The sequence below is a fragment of the Pagrus major genome, chromosome 7 (assembly GCF_040436345.1).
Source record: "Pagrus major chromosome 7, Pma_NU_1.0".
Lineage (NCBI taxonomy): Eukaryota > Metazoa > Chordata > Actinopteri > Spariformes > Sparidae > Pagrus > Pagrus major.
The window spans coordinates 2,862,749-2,881,180 of record NC_133221.1 but is presented as its reverse complement, the minus strand read 5'-3'; the positions used below and the strand labels follow the sequence as shown (position 1 = coordinate 2,881,180).

Here is an 18,432-nt window from a genome sequence, read left to right as displayed (position 1 = left end):
TTTTCCTCCGTTTCAAAGCGCTGATAAATCAAATCTTCACTTTTACATAAATCAAAACTAAAATTCAAAGAACATTTCAGACAGTTTTTCCCCCCCGACATGCCCGACTCCGGACACCGTCCTCCCGTCCGTCTCTCCTCTCTGGGTCATTTTCTTTTTTTTTTGCATATTTCTCTCGTGTCATCAGTGATCAGTACACTTTCAACAGAGCTTCCAAAACAAAACGAACGTTTACAGTTCTACATCTAATCTGCCATAAATCAAATCATTTACATTTTTCAACACAAAACTTCGAACACAATGCTGTGATTCTGACATTGCACACGAATGTAAATCAGTGAGAGTTTAGATGGAGGTTAACGGATGGCGTTCACATGTTCCTATGATTTTTAACCGTCTGACCGTCACTGTCGCGGCCCGTCACCGACACAAAGACCAGTCGATGCTCTGATTATCAACTGCATTGCAAAAAAACATCCCCACCACACCTCTCCCTTCGCTCTCGCCTCACCTCAGCAGTGCAAGTTATGGGGGGGGGGGTCCCTCCTGGGAAACATGCATACACAGAGAGCGAGAGCCTCCCCCCCCTCAAATCACAGATTACTGCTGCTTCGCTCAGTGTGCAAAAAAAAGGGAGCAAATCACGGCGACACGACGGTCGAACTGAGGAGGAGCTACAGTAGAAGCACGGGACACAGAGCGACGCCTCGGGGGGGTTTCAGGAGTCACGCTTCGTTCACTTCTGCACTACAAGTGGTGAGTGGAGAGAGTCAACCACCAGCTATGAGCATGTGGATGAATCATGTGGCCAAACCAATCCCAGCAGGTAACGACTCCATCAGGACAATTTGGCTTTTTTTTTATTTTTTAGCAACTGTACCAAGAAACAGAAATAAGTAGAGGTGATAACAACTAGAGTTCCTTAAAGGACAGTTTCAGAGATGAGGTTTTTGATTTCTCGCCGAGAGGCTCAGGTCTGGATACCATGCGAGGCAGCTGGATTCTCAAGCGGTTAGCATAGCTGCTATCAGTCCTGTCAGAACAGGAGAGTTTATTTCCCTGAAAGAAAAAGAGGTTTCACTCTTCTTTCAACGGTCTCTGCTGCTGGTAGCGCTCTCCTACTGTTGATCTGATTGGTTGATGTTAGCCTGTGCTGGACGGTGACAGACAGATGGTTCGTCCAATCACCTACAAAGTGGAGGCTGCCCTTCTCCAAGCTGTTTATAAAGCGGACTGTCCAGATTCATGTCTGCAGCTAGCAGCCGATAGCTCAGCTCAGCATAACGACTAGAAACAGCTCGTCTGACTCTGTCGAGGCTGAAAAAATCTGAATTAAAAGTCACGGTTTGACAGGTGTTATGTGCTGGACTATTTCTTGACCAGGAGCAGTAACTTCCTGGAGTCTCTGCTGGATTTTACCTGTGAACAGAGCCATGCTAGCTTTTAAAAGCTAAGCTAACGTACAGACATGAGAGTCTTGTCAATTTCTTCATCTTACTCTCGGCAAGAAAGCAACAAATTTTGTAAAAATCAATTTTTCACTTGCTGGGCAAGACAACAAAACTTCCGTCATGGTGGATCATCAACGAGGCTAAAAGAAAACGTGATGATCCTAAAATGATCTGCAGTAATTTAGTGCCACCTCTTTTCTTTCTTTCTGAATTAACTAAAAAAAAAAAACGGTCAAATTATAAAAGAACAGTATTCAACACTCGAGTGCTTTCAGTGTGTACTTGTTGGCCTGATATCGAGAACGATGGTGAAGTCGTCCCTCCAGAGGATGAAAACACGGAGGAAATCGAAAGAAAACGAGGTTGAAAGAATTCACAGTTAGAGAGTCACAAAACACGACATGAATCAAGCCCTATGAAGCAAAAACAAAGAAACCAACCAACCAGTCAGAGAGAGAGAAGAGACATGTGAGCGGATGACATCACTGAGTCGTCCTTCCTGTGAGTCTTTGTGTTGTGTTTTTGCTTCGTTGCGGTCGAGGTCGCAGGAGGTTGGTTGGTCGGTCGGGTTTCTCACGGGGCACTGCGGCTAGCTAACGCCCGGCTTTGTTGAGGTTTCAGGTCTATGGCAGAAGGTCCGGTTTTTATATAGCAGCAGCAACATGACAGTTCATCATTATAATCATAGTAATAATAATAATAATAATAATAATAACAATAGTAATGGCCATGTCAGAGTTTAACAGACAAACACAGTAAGACAGAGCAGTCCTCCTCTTCCTCTGAAACCTGGACCGGACCAGGGAGGGGAGGAGGAAGAGGAGGATGTTTAGGTCCGCGGAGAAGAGGTGAAGAGTAGGTCCAATGGAGAGAAGAAGAAGAAGAAGAAGAAGAAGAAGAAGAAGAAGAAGGAGGGAGGGAGGGGTGTAAAACAGAATGATGCTGAGGTTTCGTTGGCGTTACATCTACATTTGTAAAAAGTAGAAGCGGGAGGTAAAATCTGCCACCAGTAATCAACATTTAACCCCCTTTTTCTTTAAAGACAGTACACACACACACACACACACACACACACACACACACACACACACACACACACACACACACACACACACACACCTCCCTCCTCTTTCAGGAGGAAGTCACCTCCCGGAGAGAAAAAACACACTCCGGTCACAAACTCTGATTCCCCTCAAGTTTCTCAAGATGAACTGATTATATACAGCAGCACACGAATGAACCCGCACAGATGACAGAAAAAAGTTTAAAGTGTTTGAAAAGTTTCACAACGTCAGTTCTTGAAATGCTTCATCGTTTCTGTCTTTTTGCGCAATAAAGTTTGATCCCCCCCCCTCCCCCTCCCCGAAAATATATATAAACCTTGAAGACATCAGGTGGTAAAAGAAGAAGTAAACTGGCTTCTGGTGGGAATGTTACCATTCACTTGCAGAGAGTGTGTGCGTGTGTGTGTGTGTGTGTGTGTGTGTGTGTAAATGTGTGTGTGTGTGTGTGTGTGTGTGAGGAACTAAACATGTAATTGGCAGGTCTGATCTGAGGTATTTCCTGGTGGTCAACATGGCGTCTTGGATGCATAAGTAGCAAGTTGCTCCCTGGATAAAAAGGGGTGAGGAGGATGGGGGAGGCGGGGGGTGTTCGGGGTGAGGTTTCAGGTGAGGGAAAAGTGCTATAGGACACAGAGAGCTTATATACAAGCGAGCACAAAAAAAGTTCCTCCTCCTTTTTCTTTTTTAAATCCTTTTTTTTTTTTTTGTCTCTTTCCTTTTCCAGTTTCCGTCCGTCAGCCCGTCAGGACTCAGAGTCTGTTAGTGCTTTCCTTTGAGATAAGTCAAACCGCTTTTCTTTCCTTCAGTCACTTGGGAAGAGTAAAAAAAAAAAACACAAACACAAAGAACAAAAAAAACAAAACGCTCACTGGACTCCCGAAAAAAAGGACAAATTAAATCTTTCAATCAAACGAAAAAAAAAGCACTCGTCATTTAACGAACGGCTTCAGTAGTACTAATTCAGGGAGTCGTTATTATTTATTATCTTTTTAAATGGTTAGGATCGTAAAGACGGCGCTGGCCAATCAGAAGTCCTCGTATCGGAGCTCCACGGGGGGAAAAAACTCCACTTTTCCACCCACAAAGAGGCAACGTCTTTTTTTTTCTGACACCACAGCAGCTTTTTCACTTTTCTTCCAGGCGACTCCTCTTTTCTCCTCCTCCTCGTCCTCCTCGTCCTCCTCGTCTCTTCCACACTCCTTCGCTCAGAGCGTGGTGCTGATTGTGAGGAGAGGAAGAGTTTCCTCCAGAGTCCAAATGCTCTTTTTTGTTCTTTTTTTTCTCCTCCTCCTCCTCAGGGGGGAGTCGATGGTTTGAGGTTGTGGGGGGATTGTTTTTTTTTGGGGGGGGGGGGAGGATGGCGGGATGGGATCGGTCTCCCTCCCTCTGTCCCAGTTTCCCACTTTTTTCTCCAAATATAAAAAAAAGTGGCCACAGTTTCCGAAGAGAAGGCAGATGAGGAGAAACCAACAAACCCAGATTTAAGGGGAGAGGGGAGCAAAAAACGAGAGGAGGTCTGGTGTTGAGGAGAGACGTCGGGGCGGGGGGGCAGGGACGGACACAAAACAAACATAATGGGATATGTGTGTGTGTGTGTGTGTGTATATGTGTGTGTCTGTGTGTGTGTGTTCTCCCACATCTCCCCCCAGATCAGTTCTGCTGCAGGATGAGGTTCTCCAGCTCGTCTGCCGAGCGAAGCAGGAAGGCAGCCGACTCCCGGTAGCCGGCGATCAGCTGACGCACGGCCGTGATCTCCGGTTGGCTGAGCTGGGTCGACGCCCCGCCCCCTCCCGCGCCGCCGCCGCCCCGCCCAACCAGGCTGTTGTTGGTGGAGGCGGAGGAGGAGGAGTTACTGATGTTGGCAGAGGTGAGGGACTTCATGCTGAGGTCTGTTGGACCTGAAGATGAGGAGGAGGGAGATGAAGGATTGATGATGTTGGATGGAGAGAAGATTCATGAAAAGGAACAGAAGATTTGGGGTGTGGAGGAGCGAAAGGCGAGAGGACGAGAAGGAGAGCAGACAGAGAAAAAGATCAGTCAGTTCAAAATGACCGAGGACAGATAAAACATAAAACAAAATATTTCCTGATATAGATTTTAAATCTACACAAACGCAGATGCTTCAAGCTATGCAGACAATACGCTACAGCCCCGAACAACAAGGGAGAACAGACCCTTTCCTTTGGTTTAGTTACATTAAAAGTAAAAGTAAAAGCGTAAAGCGTAAATGAGCCTTAACACACATCTGAGGAAACGTTCATCTCCACTGCACTCTGTCACAGTTAATGAACAGATATTACTCTTCCTGATTTAAAAACTGTCAATTTATTAAATGCACAACATGGTCTGATCACGTACGTACTGAGTTATAATGTATTTATCAAGATCTACTGATCTACCTCCAGGTGGCTGTTAATCCCCTGCATCAGGTACAAACTACTCAGAGCTGTTTGGTAACCTTGAAGCTGTAATCTCTCTTTTAAAACACAATTTAACGCCTGAAACTCTTGTTTTTGCTGACCTCTAGTGGTTTAACTTTTTCACCGTGCCGCAGTGATGAACAGGTAGGTGTTGGCACGTTTGTGAACACACCCATCAGTGGTCGTGGGTGCGATCAGAGGTGAAACAGGACGGCTGTGCAGCCTGAGTCACTCTTCAAACTGAGATTTATTTCACATCTCTTAAAGTAGCAGGAACGGACCAGAACTACCAACAATGAGAGAGATTACAATGATGCTGAAAGTGATTTTAATGATATCTTAGATCTGCAAACGACTTCAATTTATTCTGGTAATCAAACACCTTTATTAAACCTTGACGTCTGTATTGTATGAAACTATAAACCGTTACAGAAGCTGACGGACGCAGAGACAAACGTTCATCAGTAAAAAGTTTACCAGCCTCTTATAATCACAGTCTGTGTTTATTCCAGTGAAATCACTTTGGATGTGCGACTCCATATTTAAGCTCCATCTGCTGCTCTTTCTCTTTTCACTGATCTCTTTTCTTCTCCCTCTCCTCCTCATTCAGAACAAATTACCCACTCGTGCTCTTTTTCTTTTCATCGCTCTCTCCTTCCTAACTGCTTCCTCTTTTTATTCGCTCTTCCTTCTCATTATTTGGTCTTGTCCATCTCCATAAAGACCCTCTCTTCCCTTCCTCACCGTTGCTCTGTGCAGCAGCGCCGGTCGTCAGGGAAACGGGGTGTTGCATGGCAGCGCCCAGGCCCGGGTATCCGCGGTAGGCGTAGCTGAGTCCGGCTCCGTTGATGTAGAGCTGGGTGTCCTGGGAGGAGAAGGCTGACGCGGCCAGGGAGTAGGCGGAGTGGGCGAGGGACGCCGGCTCCCTCAGTCCGCCACCGCCGCTGGACGGCTTGTCCATAGAGATCTGCTCATCCTGGGAAACAGGAAGTGAGGGGTTATATTTTCAAAATACTACAGAGCGAGCCGGGTGGTAGGAAGGTTTTAAGAATCCAGTGTCGGCTCATCTTCTTCATAATTAGGACATCATTTCTGAGAATGAGGAGTTCTGATTTGTCAGTTATTTTCTTTTTCTTTACATTTATTTTACAATTTAAAAGTCTAATTCGAGATCAGAATCATTTACTGAACTCTTCAGTGGAAATATAATTTTATCAATGCTTCCAAAAACAATCTGTTCTTTTTAATATAAAGAAATAAAAATAGACCTTCTGTTCACTATAAAGTGCCACATTTCTTATATGCAAATGTTTCTGTCAACTCAAAGAGCCTTGTTGACCTTTCAATTATGAACATAAACCATGAACATCTATGACTGCTGCTGACTTATTCCCAAGAGGAGAGTAAATAATATCATCATCATCTTTTTCTTGGCTGCTTGCCATTTTCTTCCGGGCGCTAGCTAACACTGTTTAGAAAGGAGCTGGACAGAAACGGTGACACAGACGTGGCATGGGAATTTCAAAATAAAGGCGTATCTCAACGATATGAAACAATGTTTTCACTTTGCATCGATGTTGATCGTTGATCATTGAATCAATATATAGATCTACAGATCCAGATCGATGATGTGAATCAGAGGCATGTTTGAGGTGTCCACATGTTTATTTTTGTGGACACCTGCTTCCTAAACAAGTTTTTATAACTCAGGTCACGAATCATATTTCTCACATTGATTCTGTACTGAAGAGGCCAAAACTATTCAACACAGAACAGTCAGATGGGCCTTTATGTTCATTAATTAAACCTTCCTTAAACCACGACAGATCATACGAACTAGACACACACCAACACGGTGTTGGTAGACTTACGTGATAGGCTTCGAGACGCATCCTCTTCGCGGCGTTGCGTGATTCGTTCTCGCAGGCGGCAGCGAGGATGTTCTCGGCCATGGCTGAGGTGAGGTGAGGTGGAGTCGGACGAGTCTGCAGACGACAGAACGATCAAAACATCTTTAGTCATGACTGACATGAGGCGAGATGGACATGTGGATTTAAATACAGCAGAGTACAGAGTAATATCGGTGTTACATACTGATCATATTAAACTGGGGCGAGTGTGATTACCTGCTGAACAACACAAGACACATGAAGCACCACACCTGTTACTCTCTTACCTGTTAACTGACTGGATTATATTAGTGACTATTGACATAAATCTCACTTATAGTTAAAAGTCAGTTTCATCATCCCTGCATTATTCCCTGAGAAATTAACAAAACCAAAACCAAAATATAACCTCTTTGACGGAGGTAAAGAACTGAGGAAACATCTTTTCTACAGTTTTCTGTAGAAAACAGAGTTATCAGCTTTAATTGTTGACAGTAAGACGTTTAGTTTCGGCGCTCTGTCGTCTAAAATAATGATTCCTGTTACGCTTCACTGATTCTGTGCAAAGTCTGGAGGTAAGAATTAAAAATAGTGTAAATAAATGAATCATTAAGATCGTTTTAGATCGACGAGTACCTTTCAGTGAATACATCTGCATGTGGTTTGATATCAAATGTGTAAAAGCTGTAAAACAATCCCAGAGGGCGTCATTAGAGAAACCTTCCTGATGACTCTCAACACAGTGCAACATCATGCGTCACCACTGGGGGGCAGCAGAGACATTTCACTGACCTGCTGTCTCACTCCACACATTATTCCTGAGTGTTAAGTCCCCGCAGGAGTCAACATAACTAATATTCCCATCATGCACCTCTCCTGCATGACTCTGCCTCTGCTCTGTATCAGTGCTACAGTTTAATCTGCACAATAAACATATAGAGTTGATTTATTAAATATGTATGATGAGTTATTCAGTTCAGACACATTTGATCACTTAAAGGGAAACTTTAGTCACAGTAAAACTTGCTTCTCCAGGAACATTTAGTCAAGTTTATTTCTGCCAGAAGAAACATTTATAATCACATTTAGATGCTGAGGATGTCGGAGGGAACAGTCACCAAGCCTACAGTGTTTAGGCTCTTTTATTTAAGCCTTTTTATTATTATTTCATTACAAGTAAAGTGTATTAATTGTCTGTCACTGCACACACACCCGCTGATTTCGTGTTATTAACTGTGAAACATATGAACAAAACACATCTGTCAGTTTGTGAAGAATAAGAAGTACTTTATTAATCCTCTCGGGGAAATTCGATTCGATATGATTCTGACCCAGAACAGCCTTAAAGCAAATAGTAAAATGCAGCAGAGGCTTCTTTATTAGATATTCTGCACCTTGGCACATATGTGAGCTGAAATAAATTGACTGGAACATGTTGTTTCTATAGTTACAACCCATTTACAGACACATTTTATCGTCTTTTCACAGATGATAATTATTTGTTGCTAGCCGCCCGTGCTGAAGTGAAAGCTGCTGCCTGCTCTGTTTGATAATAAATAATGTAGAGGAGAAAAATACATTACGTATAAATACATCACATTATTCAGATTTTTTTGAGAATGAACTGTTGAACTGACGGCGCCCAGGAGGGAAGCAGCAGGCCTAAACATGTTATTTTAATAAAGTTCACGTTTGGAGCGGCACGATATCATCGGCATGTCATCCGTGTGAGACAGAAATGAAAATGTATGCCAATATAACGATAAGATGAGGCTTTAATTAAATGCACGTGGCACAAATAGTTTTCTTATTCTGCTCAGTGAATGTGAACATTTTGAAAAGCATCATATGACGGCATCTGCCTGTGGGCCAACACGATAAGGGAGGGCATAATCATATGTTAATTCCACTACAGGAGAGAAAATCAATATCAATATCGCCAATCAGCCATCATCAGTTTGAAAATATCAGCAAAAATCCAACATCCTGCATCCTTATCTGCAACCTTTAACTATATTGTATCAAAGTGAGAAACGTCAGCGTCATGACGACACGTCACGTGAGTCTGACTCCTGACTGCTGAGCTATGGCCAAGAAATATCGTAAGGAACGATGTCGTCGAAGATAAATAAAAAATACATTTTGGCCACTGCTTCAGGATGACTGAAATCTCCATAATATAAAATATAAGTAAAAAAAACAGCCGCTCACATCAAACTGATGAGGAGAGAGAGAACTGTTTTTTTATGCTCCAGGTCGACCGATACAGACACTGATTATTATAAATCAAGCAACCGATATTTGGAACAGATATTCATTAAATTTAGGGACTAGTTACTTGACGTATTCATATTATTCGGTGTTTATAGGATACGCATTGTGACTTGTGGACTGGACATTGTGTAAGAGGATGTTGTATCAGAGCCAAAGTAGCACAATTTAAAAATAGTTTATTTTATCGGCAATCTGACAAAAAATCCAGAAACAGTGTGATTGTGTGTGAATCTGGTTTTAACAGGAAAGCCTGAACCAAAATCATCTGAATTCCTGAGTTCCCCAGGGAGTGTCTTTTTCTCTTCCCTTTTTATCCAGTTAAAACATTTTACTACCTTAAACCAGACAGCGTCCATCGTCTAAGAATAAAAAAACACTGGGAAAGAGGAGAGACGTCTTCGAGCTCTCTGCTTCCCACAGGAGTCGACTGACTGACAAAAGAAGGAAGACCAGCAGTGCATTATGGGAATTATTGGCTCAGTTGCTGATCAATCAGACTCCCTGGGTTAAACAACCCATTGTATATAAACTACACTATAGAATAAAGAACAAACCACATTATTGGACCCATCGTTTGTTCCAACCATGTAAATATGAGCAGGAATCTCTGGTTTGACTCTGATTGAGTCTCTTTGAAGGGAAACTTTTAAAGATGCAGCTCACACAGTTAATGTCACGGCTAAAACGTCTGCAGAGTGAAAAGGGGGAATTATGTGTCTGTCAGCCTAAAAGCCTCCTGAGAGCAGGTTTCAGACCTGTGACGCTCCAACACTGCACGTCTGCACAGCTCAGACTGAATTAAACCAATTTCTCCAAACTGCCTGATGCTGCACTCAGCTCATGTTGGGGGGAAAAAGCATAAAAACAGGATCACGACTTAGAAATGTTCAAATGTTAAATCTGTTTAACACTCAACTGATACAAAGACTTCATTACTACTATTACTTACAGGATAACTCTGTCAACAGACCTTTTGCACAGTTTCTTTAGCGTGTTGCTGTGATACAGAGCTGAGATGATTAGTTGATTGCAAATATTTTGAAATTGATTCATCGTTCCAAGTTCTTCGATGTGAGGATTTGTTGTTTTCTGTTTTATATGATTGTAAACTGAATATATTTGGATTTCAGACGGTTGTTTAAACAAAAAAGACATTAAAAGATATTAAAAAGACAAATTATTGTGATTGATAGAAGCCAAGTTGCTAAAAGAGTTTGTGAGGTTTCAAGTAAAGGTGTGGACCGTCCGTCTTTACAGCTTGAGGAGGGGTTATAAGTTAAAATGTGTATTTTCTGCCATGTTCTGACATTTCATGGAAAAGTGATGAAGTGAATAACAGGAAGCATTGAGTTATCTGCTCACGGACAAAAACAAACAGTACCTCCATGCCGTTCTTCTTCATGCGTCGGCAGGATTTGAGGTAGGTGCGGATGCGCTTGCGGGCGCGTTCCTGGAACTCTGGGAACTGTCTGCTGCAGGACTCGATGATGGCCTGGATCTTCTCCTTGGGCTGTTTGGAGATGGGAACCATCCGATCCAAGTTCTCGTCCACAAACAGACGCACAAACATCTGCAGGAAAAAGCAACACAGCTGTTAGAGGAAAAGTGGGTTTGGGTCTGTAAGCTGGAGGTTTTTTTTATCATCAACTTGTAGCTGCAGTTATCGTGTTTCTTTAGTGTGTGCATGTGTGTTTACTGTTTGTCTGTGTGTTAAAGCTGCTGTAAAGGTTTATTTGGGAAAGAGGAATCCCAACAAGCTGACAATAAACACCTCTGACAGCCTCTCATGTTATCTCATACAGCAGCATCTCATATTAAAGCCTCTTAAAGTTTTTATGTCGAACATGTCTGCAAATAAAAGCTTATTTACACATTAGCAGACACTGAATCCAGTATTTACTTTCTTTCTATTACTTCTGACTTCTAACTCTAATTCCTTTATACCCAGAGTTCCTAATTTGAATGTTTTCTTGAACAGGCTTCAAATCTGTTATTTTCAACACACCACAGTTAAGCGTCGTCCGTTTGTCAGTCCAGACCTTGTTTAACTTGCACTTACATGTATTAAATTAAAGTAAAATTAAATAAATCGTATCAACCAATTATAGTGTCCTAACTGCACGTAAAGCGAACGAGCGCCAGCGACAAAGTCAGCTTGATCTTTGCTTCCTAGTGAAGTGTCCTAACCGCTCTGTTTCTATCGGTGAATTCATTAAGTTTTAATGAGGAGCCATCAACACAGTAACGTCTCCTTGCTACAAACACTTCAATAAGTCAGCAACTGGGTGGAGGGAGAGCAAGAAAACACATCAGCTCTACCTGCTGTTGGCTGTAATGTCATTATCAGTAAACAAACATCAAAATATCACAATATAAATCCCATATTGGTTTAGTTTGTTACAACATGAAAACACATTTAAGAAAGACTGAAGTTTATGCAACTTTATAATAGTACATTTTTTTAGACATTTTGTGTTCGGTGGGCTTATCAGAGATTGTTTGCTGTAAACAGAGTTCATGAGAGCAGTTTACTCAACATTAAAAACACTGAGCTAAAAGAGGCTAAAGCGCTGCAGCTTCATTATCTGTCACTTTCTTGTGTATTTTGTAGGTCTATGCCATCATGTGAGTGTGTGATCAATGACGCTGACAGGTTTTTAAATCACAGTCAGCTCCTCAATACTTCCTCTTTATGAATATAAGGAGACAGCTTATTGATCCCGGCGGGGACATGATGTGAGACGGAGCTGAAGGTCTCCTGACTCACGTTGAAGGCCTTTAGTCTCTCGGGATCCACTCCCTCTGTGTCGTTGATCTTGTCGTTGTCGTCGTGGTCGTCGTGGTCGTCGTCATCGTCGTCGGGTGCGACCTGGCTGCCGTGACGCCCCATGGTCAGGTCCTCGGCACTGATGTCCATCTTCACGCTGTCGTAGCTGCCGCCCGAACTGTACTGAGGAGACTGAACACACACACACACACACACACAGTTGGGTTACTGTATTTTTCTGAGTGTCTCATTAAAAATCTCATGCACCGTCTATCTGTTTATACCATTTGTGGGCTTATAAGTGGTCCATTGTTCCAGTGGATGTGTCCTTAATAAAACACTAATGAAGAGTCTCATTAGGATCTGACAGCTCGCTAATGAAAAGGTCCTTCAACACAAAGATTTAGGTTTTTGATGGAGACAATCAGCAGATCACAAAAAAGAAAAATCCCAAGGAATAACGGATCGTAGAAAGAATAACGTACTTAATTCAATATTTCTTCGAGCTCTGCAGTTTTCACAAAAACAAAATAAAACTGTAGAACTGAGGAGCGAGTCTGTTAGTTTGACTCCAGCACATTAATCACTGAGTGAAAGTCAGCAGATAAAAAGTTTTATACTCCGACGGAGGAGACGGGGATCACAGGTCGGTCTGCAGCTTGGAAACAGTCGCTCGGGCGTTTGCTGCCATGGCAACAGATGCTTCATCTTCCCCCTGTCTTTCTTTGTTTCCAGCAGCTCACCTGTATCCAGGTGTCAGTGTGATTTGTGTTCACTAATTATATCTTGTAGGCACATGGTCTCCTGATCATGTTTTAACTCATCAGTGGACAGCATTTGTTAATTCTGTTAATGTTACTGCAGTTTTTTTATATTATAGTAGTATAGTATAGTCGATCATCAACTGTTTTGATAATCTATTCATCGTTTTGAGTAATTTCTTTTTTTTAGAAAAAATGCCAAATGTATCTGTTTCCAGCTGTTACAGATGTGACTGTCGGTCAGACAAAAGGAGACACAAGAAGACATCAGCGTAGACTCGAGGGAACTATTTTCTGATGTTTTATGGAGTAAAAGATTGTTTTTTTTGTCCACTGACAGGTCAGGAAGCTCAGTGTGTCTTTTTGTTTGAATCTGGAGACAACTTTAGTTTGTTTTCTTGGATTAATGTTGGGTTTTTGTTTGTTATTTTGGCCTTGGAGACACTGACGCTTTATTTGCTTCAATTTTTGCAATTTTAGTTGGTTTATTTCTGCTTATCAGTATTCTGAAAATAAACTTGTATTTCGGGGTCGTATTCTTGAAGTTTTGGTCCCATTCTTGCAAAGATTGGTTAAAGCTGTTACATTACTGGCTGTATTTCCCTGGACATTAGGCGAAGGCGAGATGCATTAGATGCAGCCCTAAAACAAGTTGTGATTTGTCGATGTTACACCTGCTTGGACTCAAACAACATACGAGGTGCTTTGACGAGAATAAAAGTTGATTGAATAACTGTGAGGGGCCCTCGAACAGAAGTGAAGTGAGTCTTTCAGCCAACAAACTACAGCTCCATCAGATGGTTTATGACACTATTCCTTCCTTTAAGTTAATTACTCTGGGGTAAATATAGTTTTCACACTGAGGAGATTTGGGATCCTGTATGAGTGGCAGCTCTTCTTACAGAGATGGAGACGAACAGTTGGAGGAAACTTGACTGGTGACAGGTGCACAAACAGAAAATGCAAAGAGAAACAAAGTCCCTTCTGCCTCCAGCTCACTCTGTGTGTCTTAGTGTGTCTCTGTGTGTGAGAGGATTGTATAACTACATTTGTGTGTTTGTGTCTTCAGGTAGACAGTCTGGCGGTAATGTGTTCCCTCCAAGGCCGGCGTGCATTGTTTGCCAGGTTCTTGCTATTCAGCTCAGTACAAAAGCCTGTACCGGTGAGAGGAGAAAAGGATGGAGACGGATCTCATCGGGTCACCCTGCACCTCCTCTCTCTCCATCTCTCCTCACTTTTACCTCCATCTTTTTATTTTCTGATTCCACTTTCTGACTCGTCTTCACAGACGGCCGCGTACGGCTTTCATATTTCAACAAAAGACGACCCTAAATGAGAAGACACGGAGGTGTCAATTAATTTTAATCAAGCCAAGAATTCATGTTTTATGTAAATAAATAAATGGAGGCGAATGACGACGTCTGAGAGAGAAAAACAAGTTTGTTTTTTCTCAGCAGAGCGAGCGCGGACAACAGAAGGAAGGACGGACGGACAGCAGGCGAGAGGCTGTAATAATACATGATGAAATAAAAAATGTCTTCTTCACTTTATATCAAAACTTTCACCTTTCTAACTATAACTGCCGCAGAGCATTCATTATTTTTTAATGCTTTCATAAAAGACATTCACCTGAGCTGAGTTTTCTCTACGGAAACAATTTATATTCAGGAGAGACTGCAAAGTTTAACAGCGGCTGTAAATGAAAACACGAACACCTGTAATAGTCAGTTCAAACCAGGTACATTTAAAATCTCACTGCACTAATATTAATTACTATCGAACTTAGTGAGTAACTTATTAAAATTACACGAAACACTTAAAGGGAAAGTTCAGCAGATTGGGACATAATGCTCGTGTGCTTTCTTGTCGGATGAGATGTTGATATCACCGTTGGGTCCGTCTGCTTAATATGAAGTTACAGCTAGCTATGTTACCTCGCCCGGGCATGGAGACAAACAGTTACTACAGAACAGCGGAGGAGATTTGACGGTGGCGAAGGAAAAGTGGAGGTCCAGGCGAGACTGATTTGACTCTGAACAGTGCCCTCTAGTGACTGAATAACTGAACCTCCATGCGAACATGAAGGATGTGGCCAGTGACCTGATATATTCACTTTTACTGAAGTATGACTTTTGGGTACTTCTTCTGTGTGTGTGTGTGTGTGTGTGTGTGTGTGTGTGTGTGTCTCACCTTGCCCCCGTAGTCCCTGCCGTCCCGGTCCAGTCGCAGCTCTGCGGTGTGTGTGTGGGACTGGGAGTGTGTGTTGGGAGTGTGTGCATTATGTGTGTGAAGGGTGTGTGTGTGCGGCAGCGGCAGGGCCGAGTGTGGTGCCACAGGAGGCTTGGCGGCCAGCGGGTACTTCCTGCGGAGCTCCTCGGGCGCGTTGGGATGCAGAGCGCCGAGCAGCGCGGCCGCCGCCGCCGACACAGTGACGGGCAGGTGAGAGGTGGACAGGGGCAGGCGCTGAGGGGGCGGGTCGCTCAGGTTCATCGGCTGCTGGTCCTCGGACGATGACGAGGAGGAAGTGGGCGTGCTGAAGTCCAACGGGGCGGGGCCACCGTTGCCATTGATGACCTCGGCTTCCCTGATGATGGCGCCGTCCGTTACAGCGGAGGAGGGAGGGGTCAGGGCGGGCAGGCCGTTCCCGCTGCCGCTCTCTGATGATGAATCCTCTGAAGGAGACACAGACACAGAGAGGTTAAATATCACAGATTGAAAAACACATTTTCTGTTGGTAAATTGGCTCCAGCAGCAGACGAACACACACACAGCTGAAGCCTTGTGCTCCGTGGGATGTGTTAAGAGTGAAACACTGACGTGGAGACGGCTCAACCTGCAGCTCATATTTATCCAGGGTTGGTGCTCGTCCTTGTGTCCTGGAAGATTTTAATATCCCGCACACATGAGAGAAATTCTGGTCAAATAATATCTGTGAGTTTGAGCTTAAAATTAATTCACGGAGGCCGCTGATGACGAACATCACCAACTCATCTGTATCTGATGACTTATTTTTCTCCACAATTGCAACAAAACATCTAATTGGGAAAATTAATTTTACTGGACATTACTGGAGAGATTTAAAGATGTCAGACTTAAACAGATTTTTAAAAAAAATGGAAACCCTGCATTTATTACAGGTGAATAAAGACATACAGTAGTCTGTGTACTAGGTGTGGGAGATCATGTTTGTTATTGTCCCGCCCAAATATCACGACAGCTGATATTACTGTCGCTCAGTCGCTTGACTGGGGTGATGGACTCTTCTTGTTTCACCATTTTCTCCCACTTTGAACCTCAGTTACGGCCAAACTGGCGAGCTGGTGTTTTTCTTAGAGTCCCTCATGTCTGCATGTTAAACCCTAACCCTATAGGCCGCTACATCAGGCCAATAAACCTGAAGTAATCTCCCAAAAAATTGATTTGCGCTGCCTCCGCTGCCATGACAGCTCTGCGTGCCTTTTTCTTTTCAAAATAAAAGCCAGAAGATGCCGTAGCAGCTGTTTCGATATTCGATATGGTGAACATTTTGAATATGACGGCAAATATTGCGATATTTTCGATAATATCTAACATTGGCCCGAGCCTACTGTGTGCTATATAGGTCATACTGACAACAAATACAAATACTACATGTCAACATGTACACTGAGGGCCTAAAGCTAGTACACACAGGTACACCATAGTTTTCCAGTCACTGTCAGTGGTGTTCAGGCAGACTCAGGAGGTGAAATATGTTTTATTAAATATATGTGAGCTGCATTACTTATATCCTTTAAAAAACATCCATCTTCACCTTTTTTATGTGACTTTGTAGCTTTTACTTTGTGGGTTATACTCATTTACCTCTTCAGATAATAAGAGGTAAAGATGTGTTTCCAGTCTTTTCCCTCCCGGCTTTTCGTAAGATTAAAGTCTAAGAAGCTTGTGATTCTGTATCCTTCAGGTTTTGTCATAATAACTGGATGTCCTCGACAAGAATACAGAAAATAACTTGTCTCAAAAATCTTCTTTCAACATCTCTCTGACCTGCACTCAACATGTAAACTAAACATCAGCTCTACGAGGATATTATCTGCTGCAGAACACTCTATTTTCAGTAGCGTAGGTGTTATATTATGTTATAGTGTGCACACAAACCAGGAGATCTCATCAATGCAGCCACAGCGGTCTCCCAGCTGGAGTGAAATTGGGGGACAGTTACTGTCTTCCTGTAGCCAGCAGGACTCTGACATGAGGAAATAATCTCCACTCTCTCCTCACTGACTCCTTCAATTTATTCTTAAAGTTCAGTAAAGCCACAGGCTGTACCGACTGCTAACGCCTTCCTGGGTACCAACAATAAAATAAGGATGAATAAAATAACATCACAGCCAATTTTTCACTCTTCATTTTTCCTATTTCAGCCCGAGTCGTGTCTCTGAAGCAGCGGGGATGTGGTTTTGTATTCTGAGTGAGTCCTCAGAGAGGCTGCATGCAGCTGCTGTGGAGGCTATTGTTCCAGGTCGAGTGGTGGAGAGATCAGTGTCTGTTTATTTGATTAAACCCATCCAGTGTGCAGCCGGGCCCGGACAATAACACAGTCAACACCCTGCATTATGACAGAGGCCCCTCCCCCCCACCTCATCACACCACCCTCCTCATCATCATCATCTTCGTCACCAAACTCCGTCTTCCTCCTACTTCATCTGAATCACTTCGATGTCCTGTTCTTCCCCCTCATCGTATTCATAGTCTTACACAGTGGACACACTTTTACACACTCACTTTCACTTTAAGACTAAAGTGAGCAGTTACAAGCGTCTGCTCTGATTATTTTGCGAGTCAAGCTCCTGATCCAACACCTCAGATGTCATGTAGACCAGTAATTCCTCACAGGAAGGTACTATGCAAGTATTTAGTTTCCTAACAAGTCCAAACTTTCAAAAATGTAAATCCTAAAGAAATATTACCAACAAAATATACTAAAAATCAAAGTACTCAGAAGAAATTTGGCTTGACTGATATACTAAACTTTGTTAAGACTACTTATACATCAATATGTGAGCATTATTAGCTGCTGTAGCTGGTGAAGCTTGTTTATCTAGTTTAGATATTATTTTACAGGTATTTATTAGTCCAGTGACTCCAACCAAAGGCTGTAAGATAAACAAGATTGTGAGGCAGACGAGAATAGAAACCTTTATTGTCTATTTATGTGGAAATTTGTCTTTCGCTTTCAAAATAAAACACACTAGCAGACGTACGTACGCTTCCTCTGTCATGGGTTAAATACACGAGATAAAAACAGTAAGAGGTTATAATGAATCAGTGACGAGTGAAAAGGAAACCACATGAACTCAAAAACAAAAGCAGCACAAGGCCGAACATCTTCGCTGGATTACTCAGACGATATTATCATGTGTGTATTACTAACTAAATATATCACAGCTATCGTAAATATCGCGATGTTGCAGCGCACCTCGTCTGAATCAAGTTAAATTAAATGTAGGCCTTTAACTGTAATATAATGAAACCAGGTGAGAGTTTTAGAGGGAGAGCCTTTAGCTAAAATGCTCATCTGAACCCTTTTTATTGAGAGGTGTCACGAGCCAAAAGGAGCCGGAAACTACAGGTTTAATCCTGGAAATGATTTCCTCACACTAAAACACTAAATGACAGGGTGTTTACTGGTGTTAAACGCCTCAGTATTTATCACCAAAGCAGGTCCAACATCTTTTTTTTCCTCTCCATCTCTGTCTGTATCTCTTCTCAGGCAGACAGGCTACTAAATAAGTGATCATGGAATAAATGGTGTGTGCCAAGCAGG

At 42.7% G+C, this 18,432-nt stretch overlaps 1 protein-coding gene across 1 annotated transcript in view; it reads right to left on the bottom strand.

Annotated features, from left to right (window-relative positions):
* Positions 1 to 3,238: 3,238 nt before the first annotated feature.
* The window catches only part of LOC140999820 (nucleolar protein 4-like), a 159,176-nt gene continuing 143,982 nt past the window's right edge, over positions 3,239 to 18,432 (bottom strand). The window contains exons 6-11 of the mRNA XM_073470362.1: positions 14,817 to 15,298; positions 11,866 to 12,057; positions 10,480 to 10,668; positions 6,807 to 6,920; positions 5,680 to 5,911; positions 3,239 to 4,413 (exon numbers count right to left, since the gene is read on the bottom strand). Of these exons, the coding sequence (XP_073326463.1) occupies positions 4,166 to 4,413; positions 5,680 to 5,911; positions 6,807 to 6,920; positions 10,480 to 10,668; positions 11,866 to 12,057; positions 14,817 to 15,298 (1,457 nt within the window). The 3' untranslated portion in view covers positions 3,239 to 4,165. The remainder of the gene's footprint in view (positions 4,414 to 5,679; positions 5,912 to 6,806; positions 6,921 to 10,479; positions 10,669 to 11,865; positions 12,058 to 14,816; positions 15,299 to 18,432) is intronic.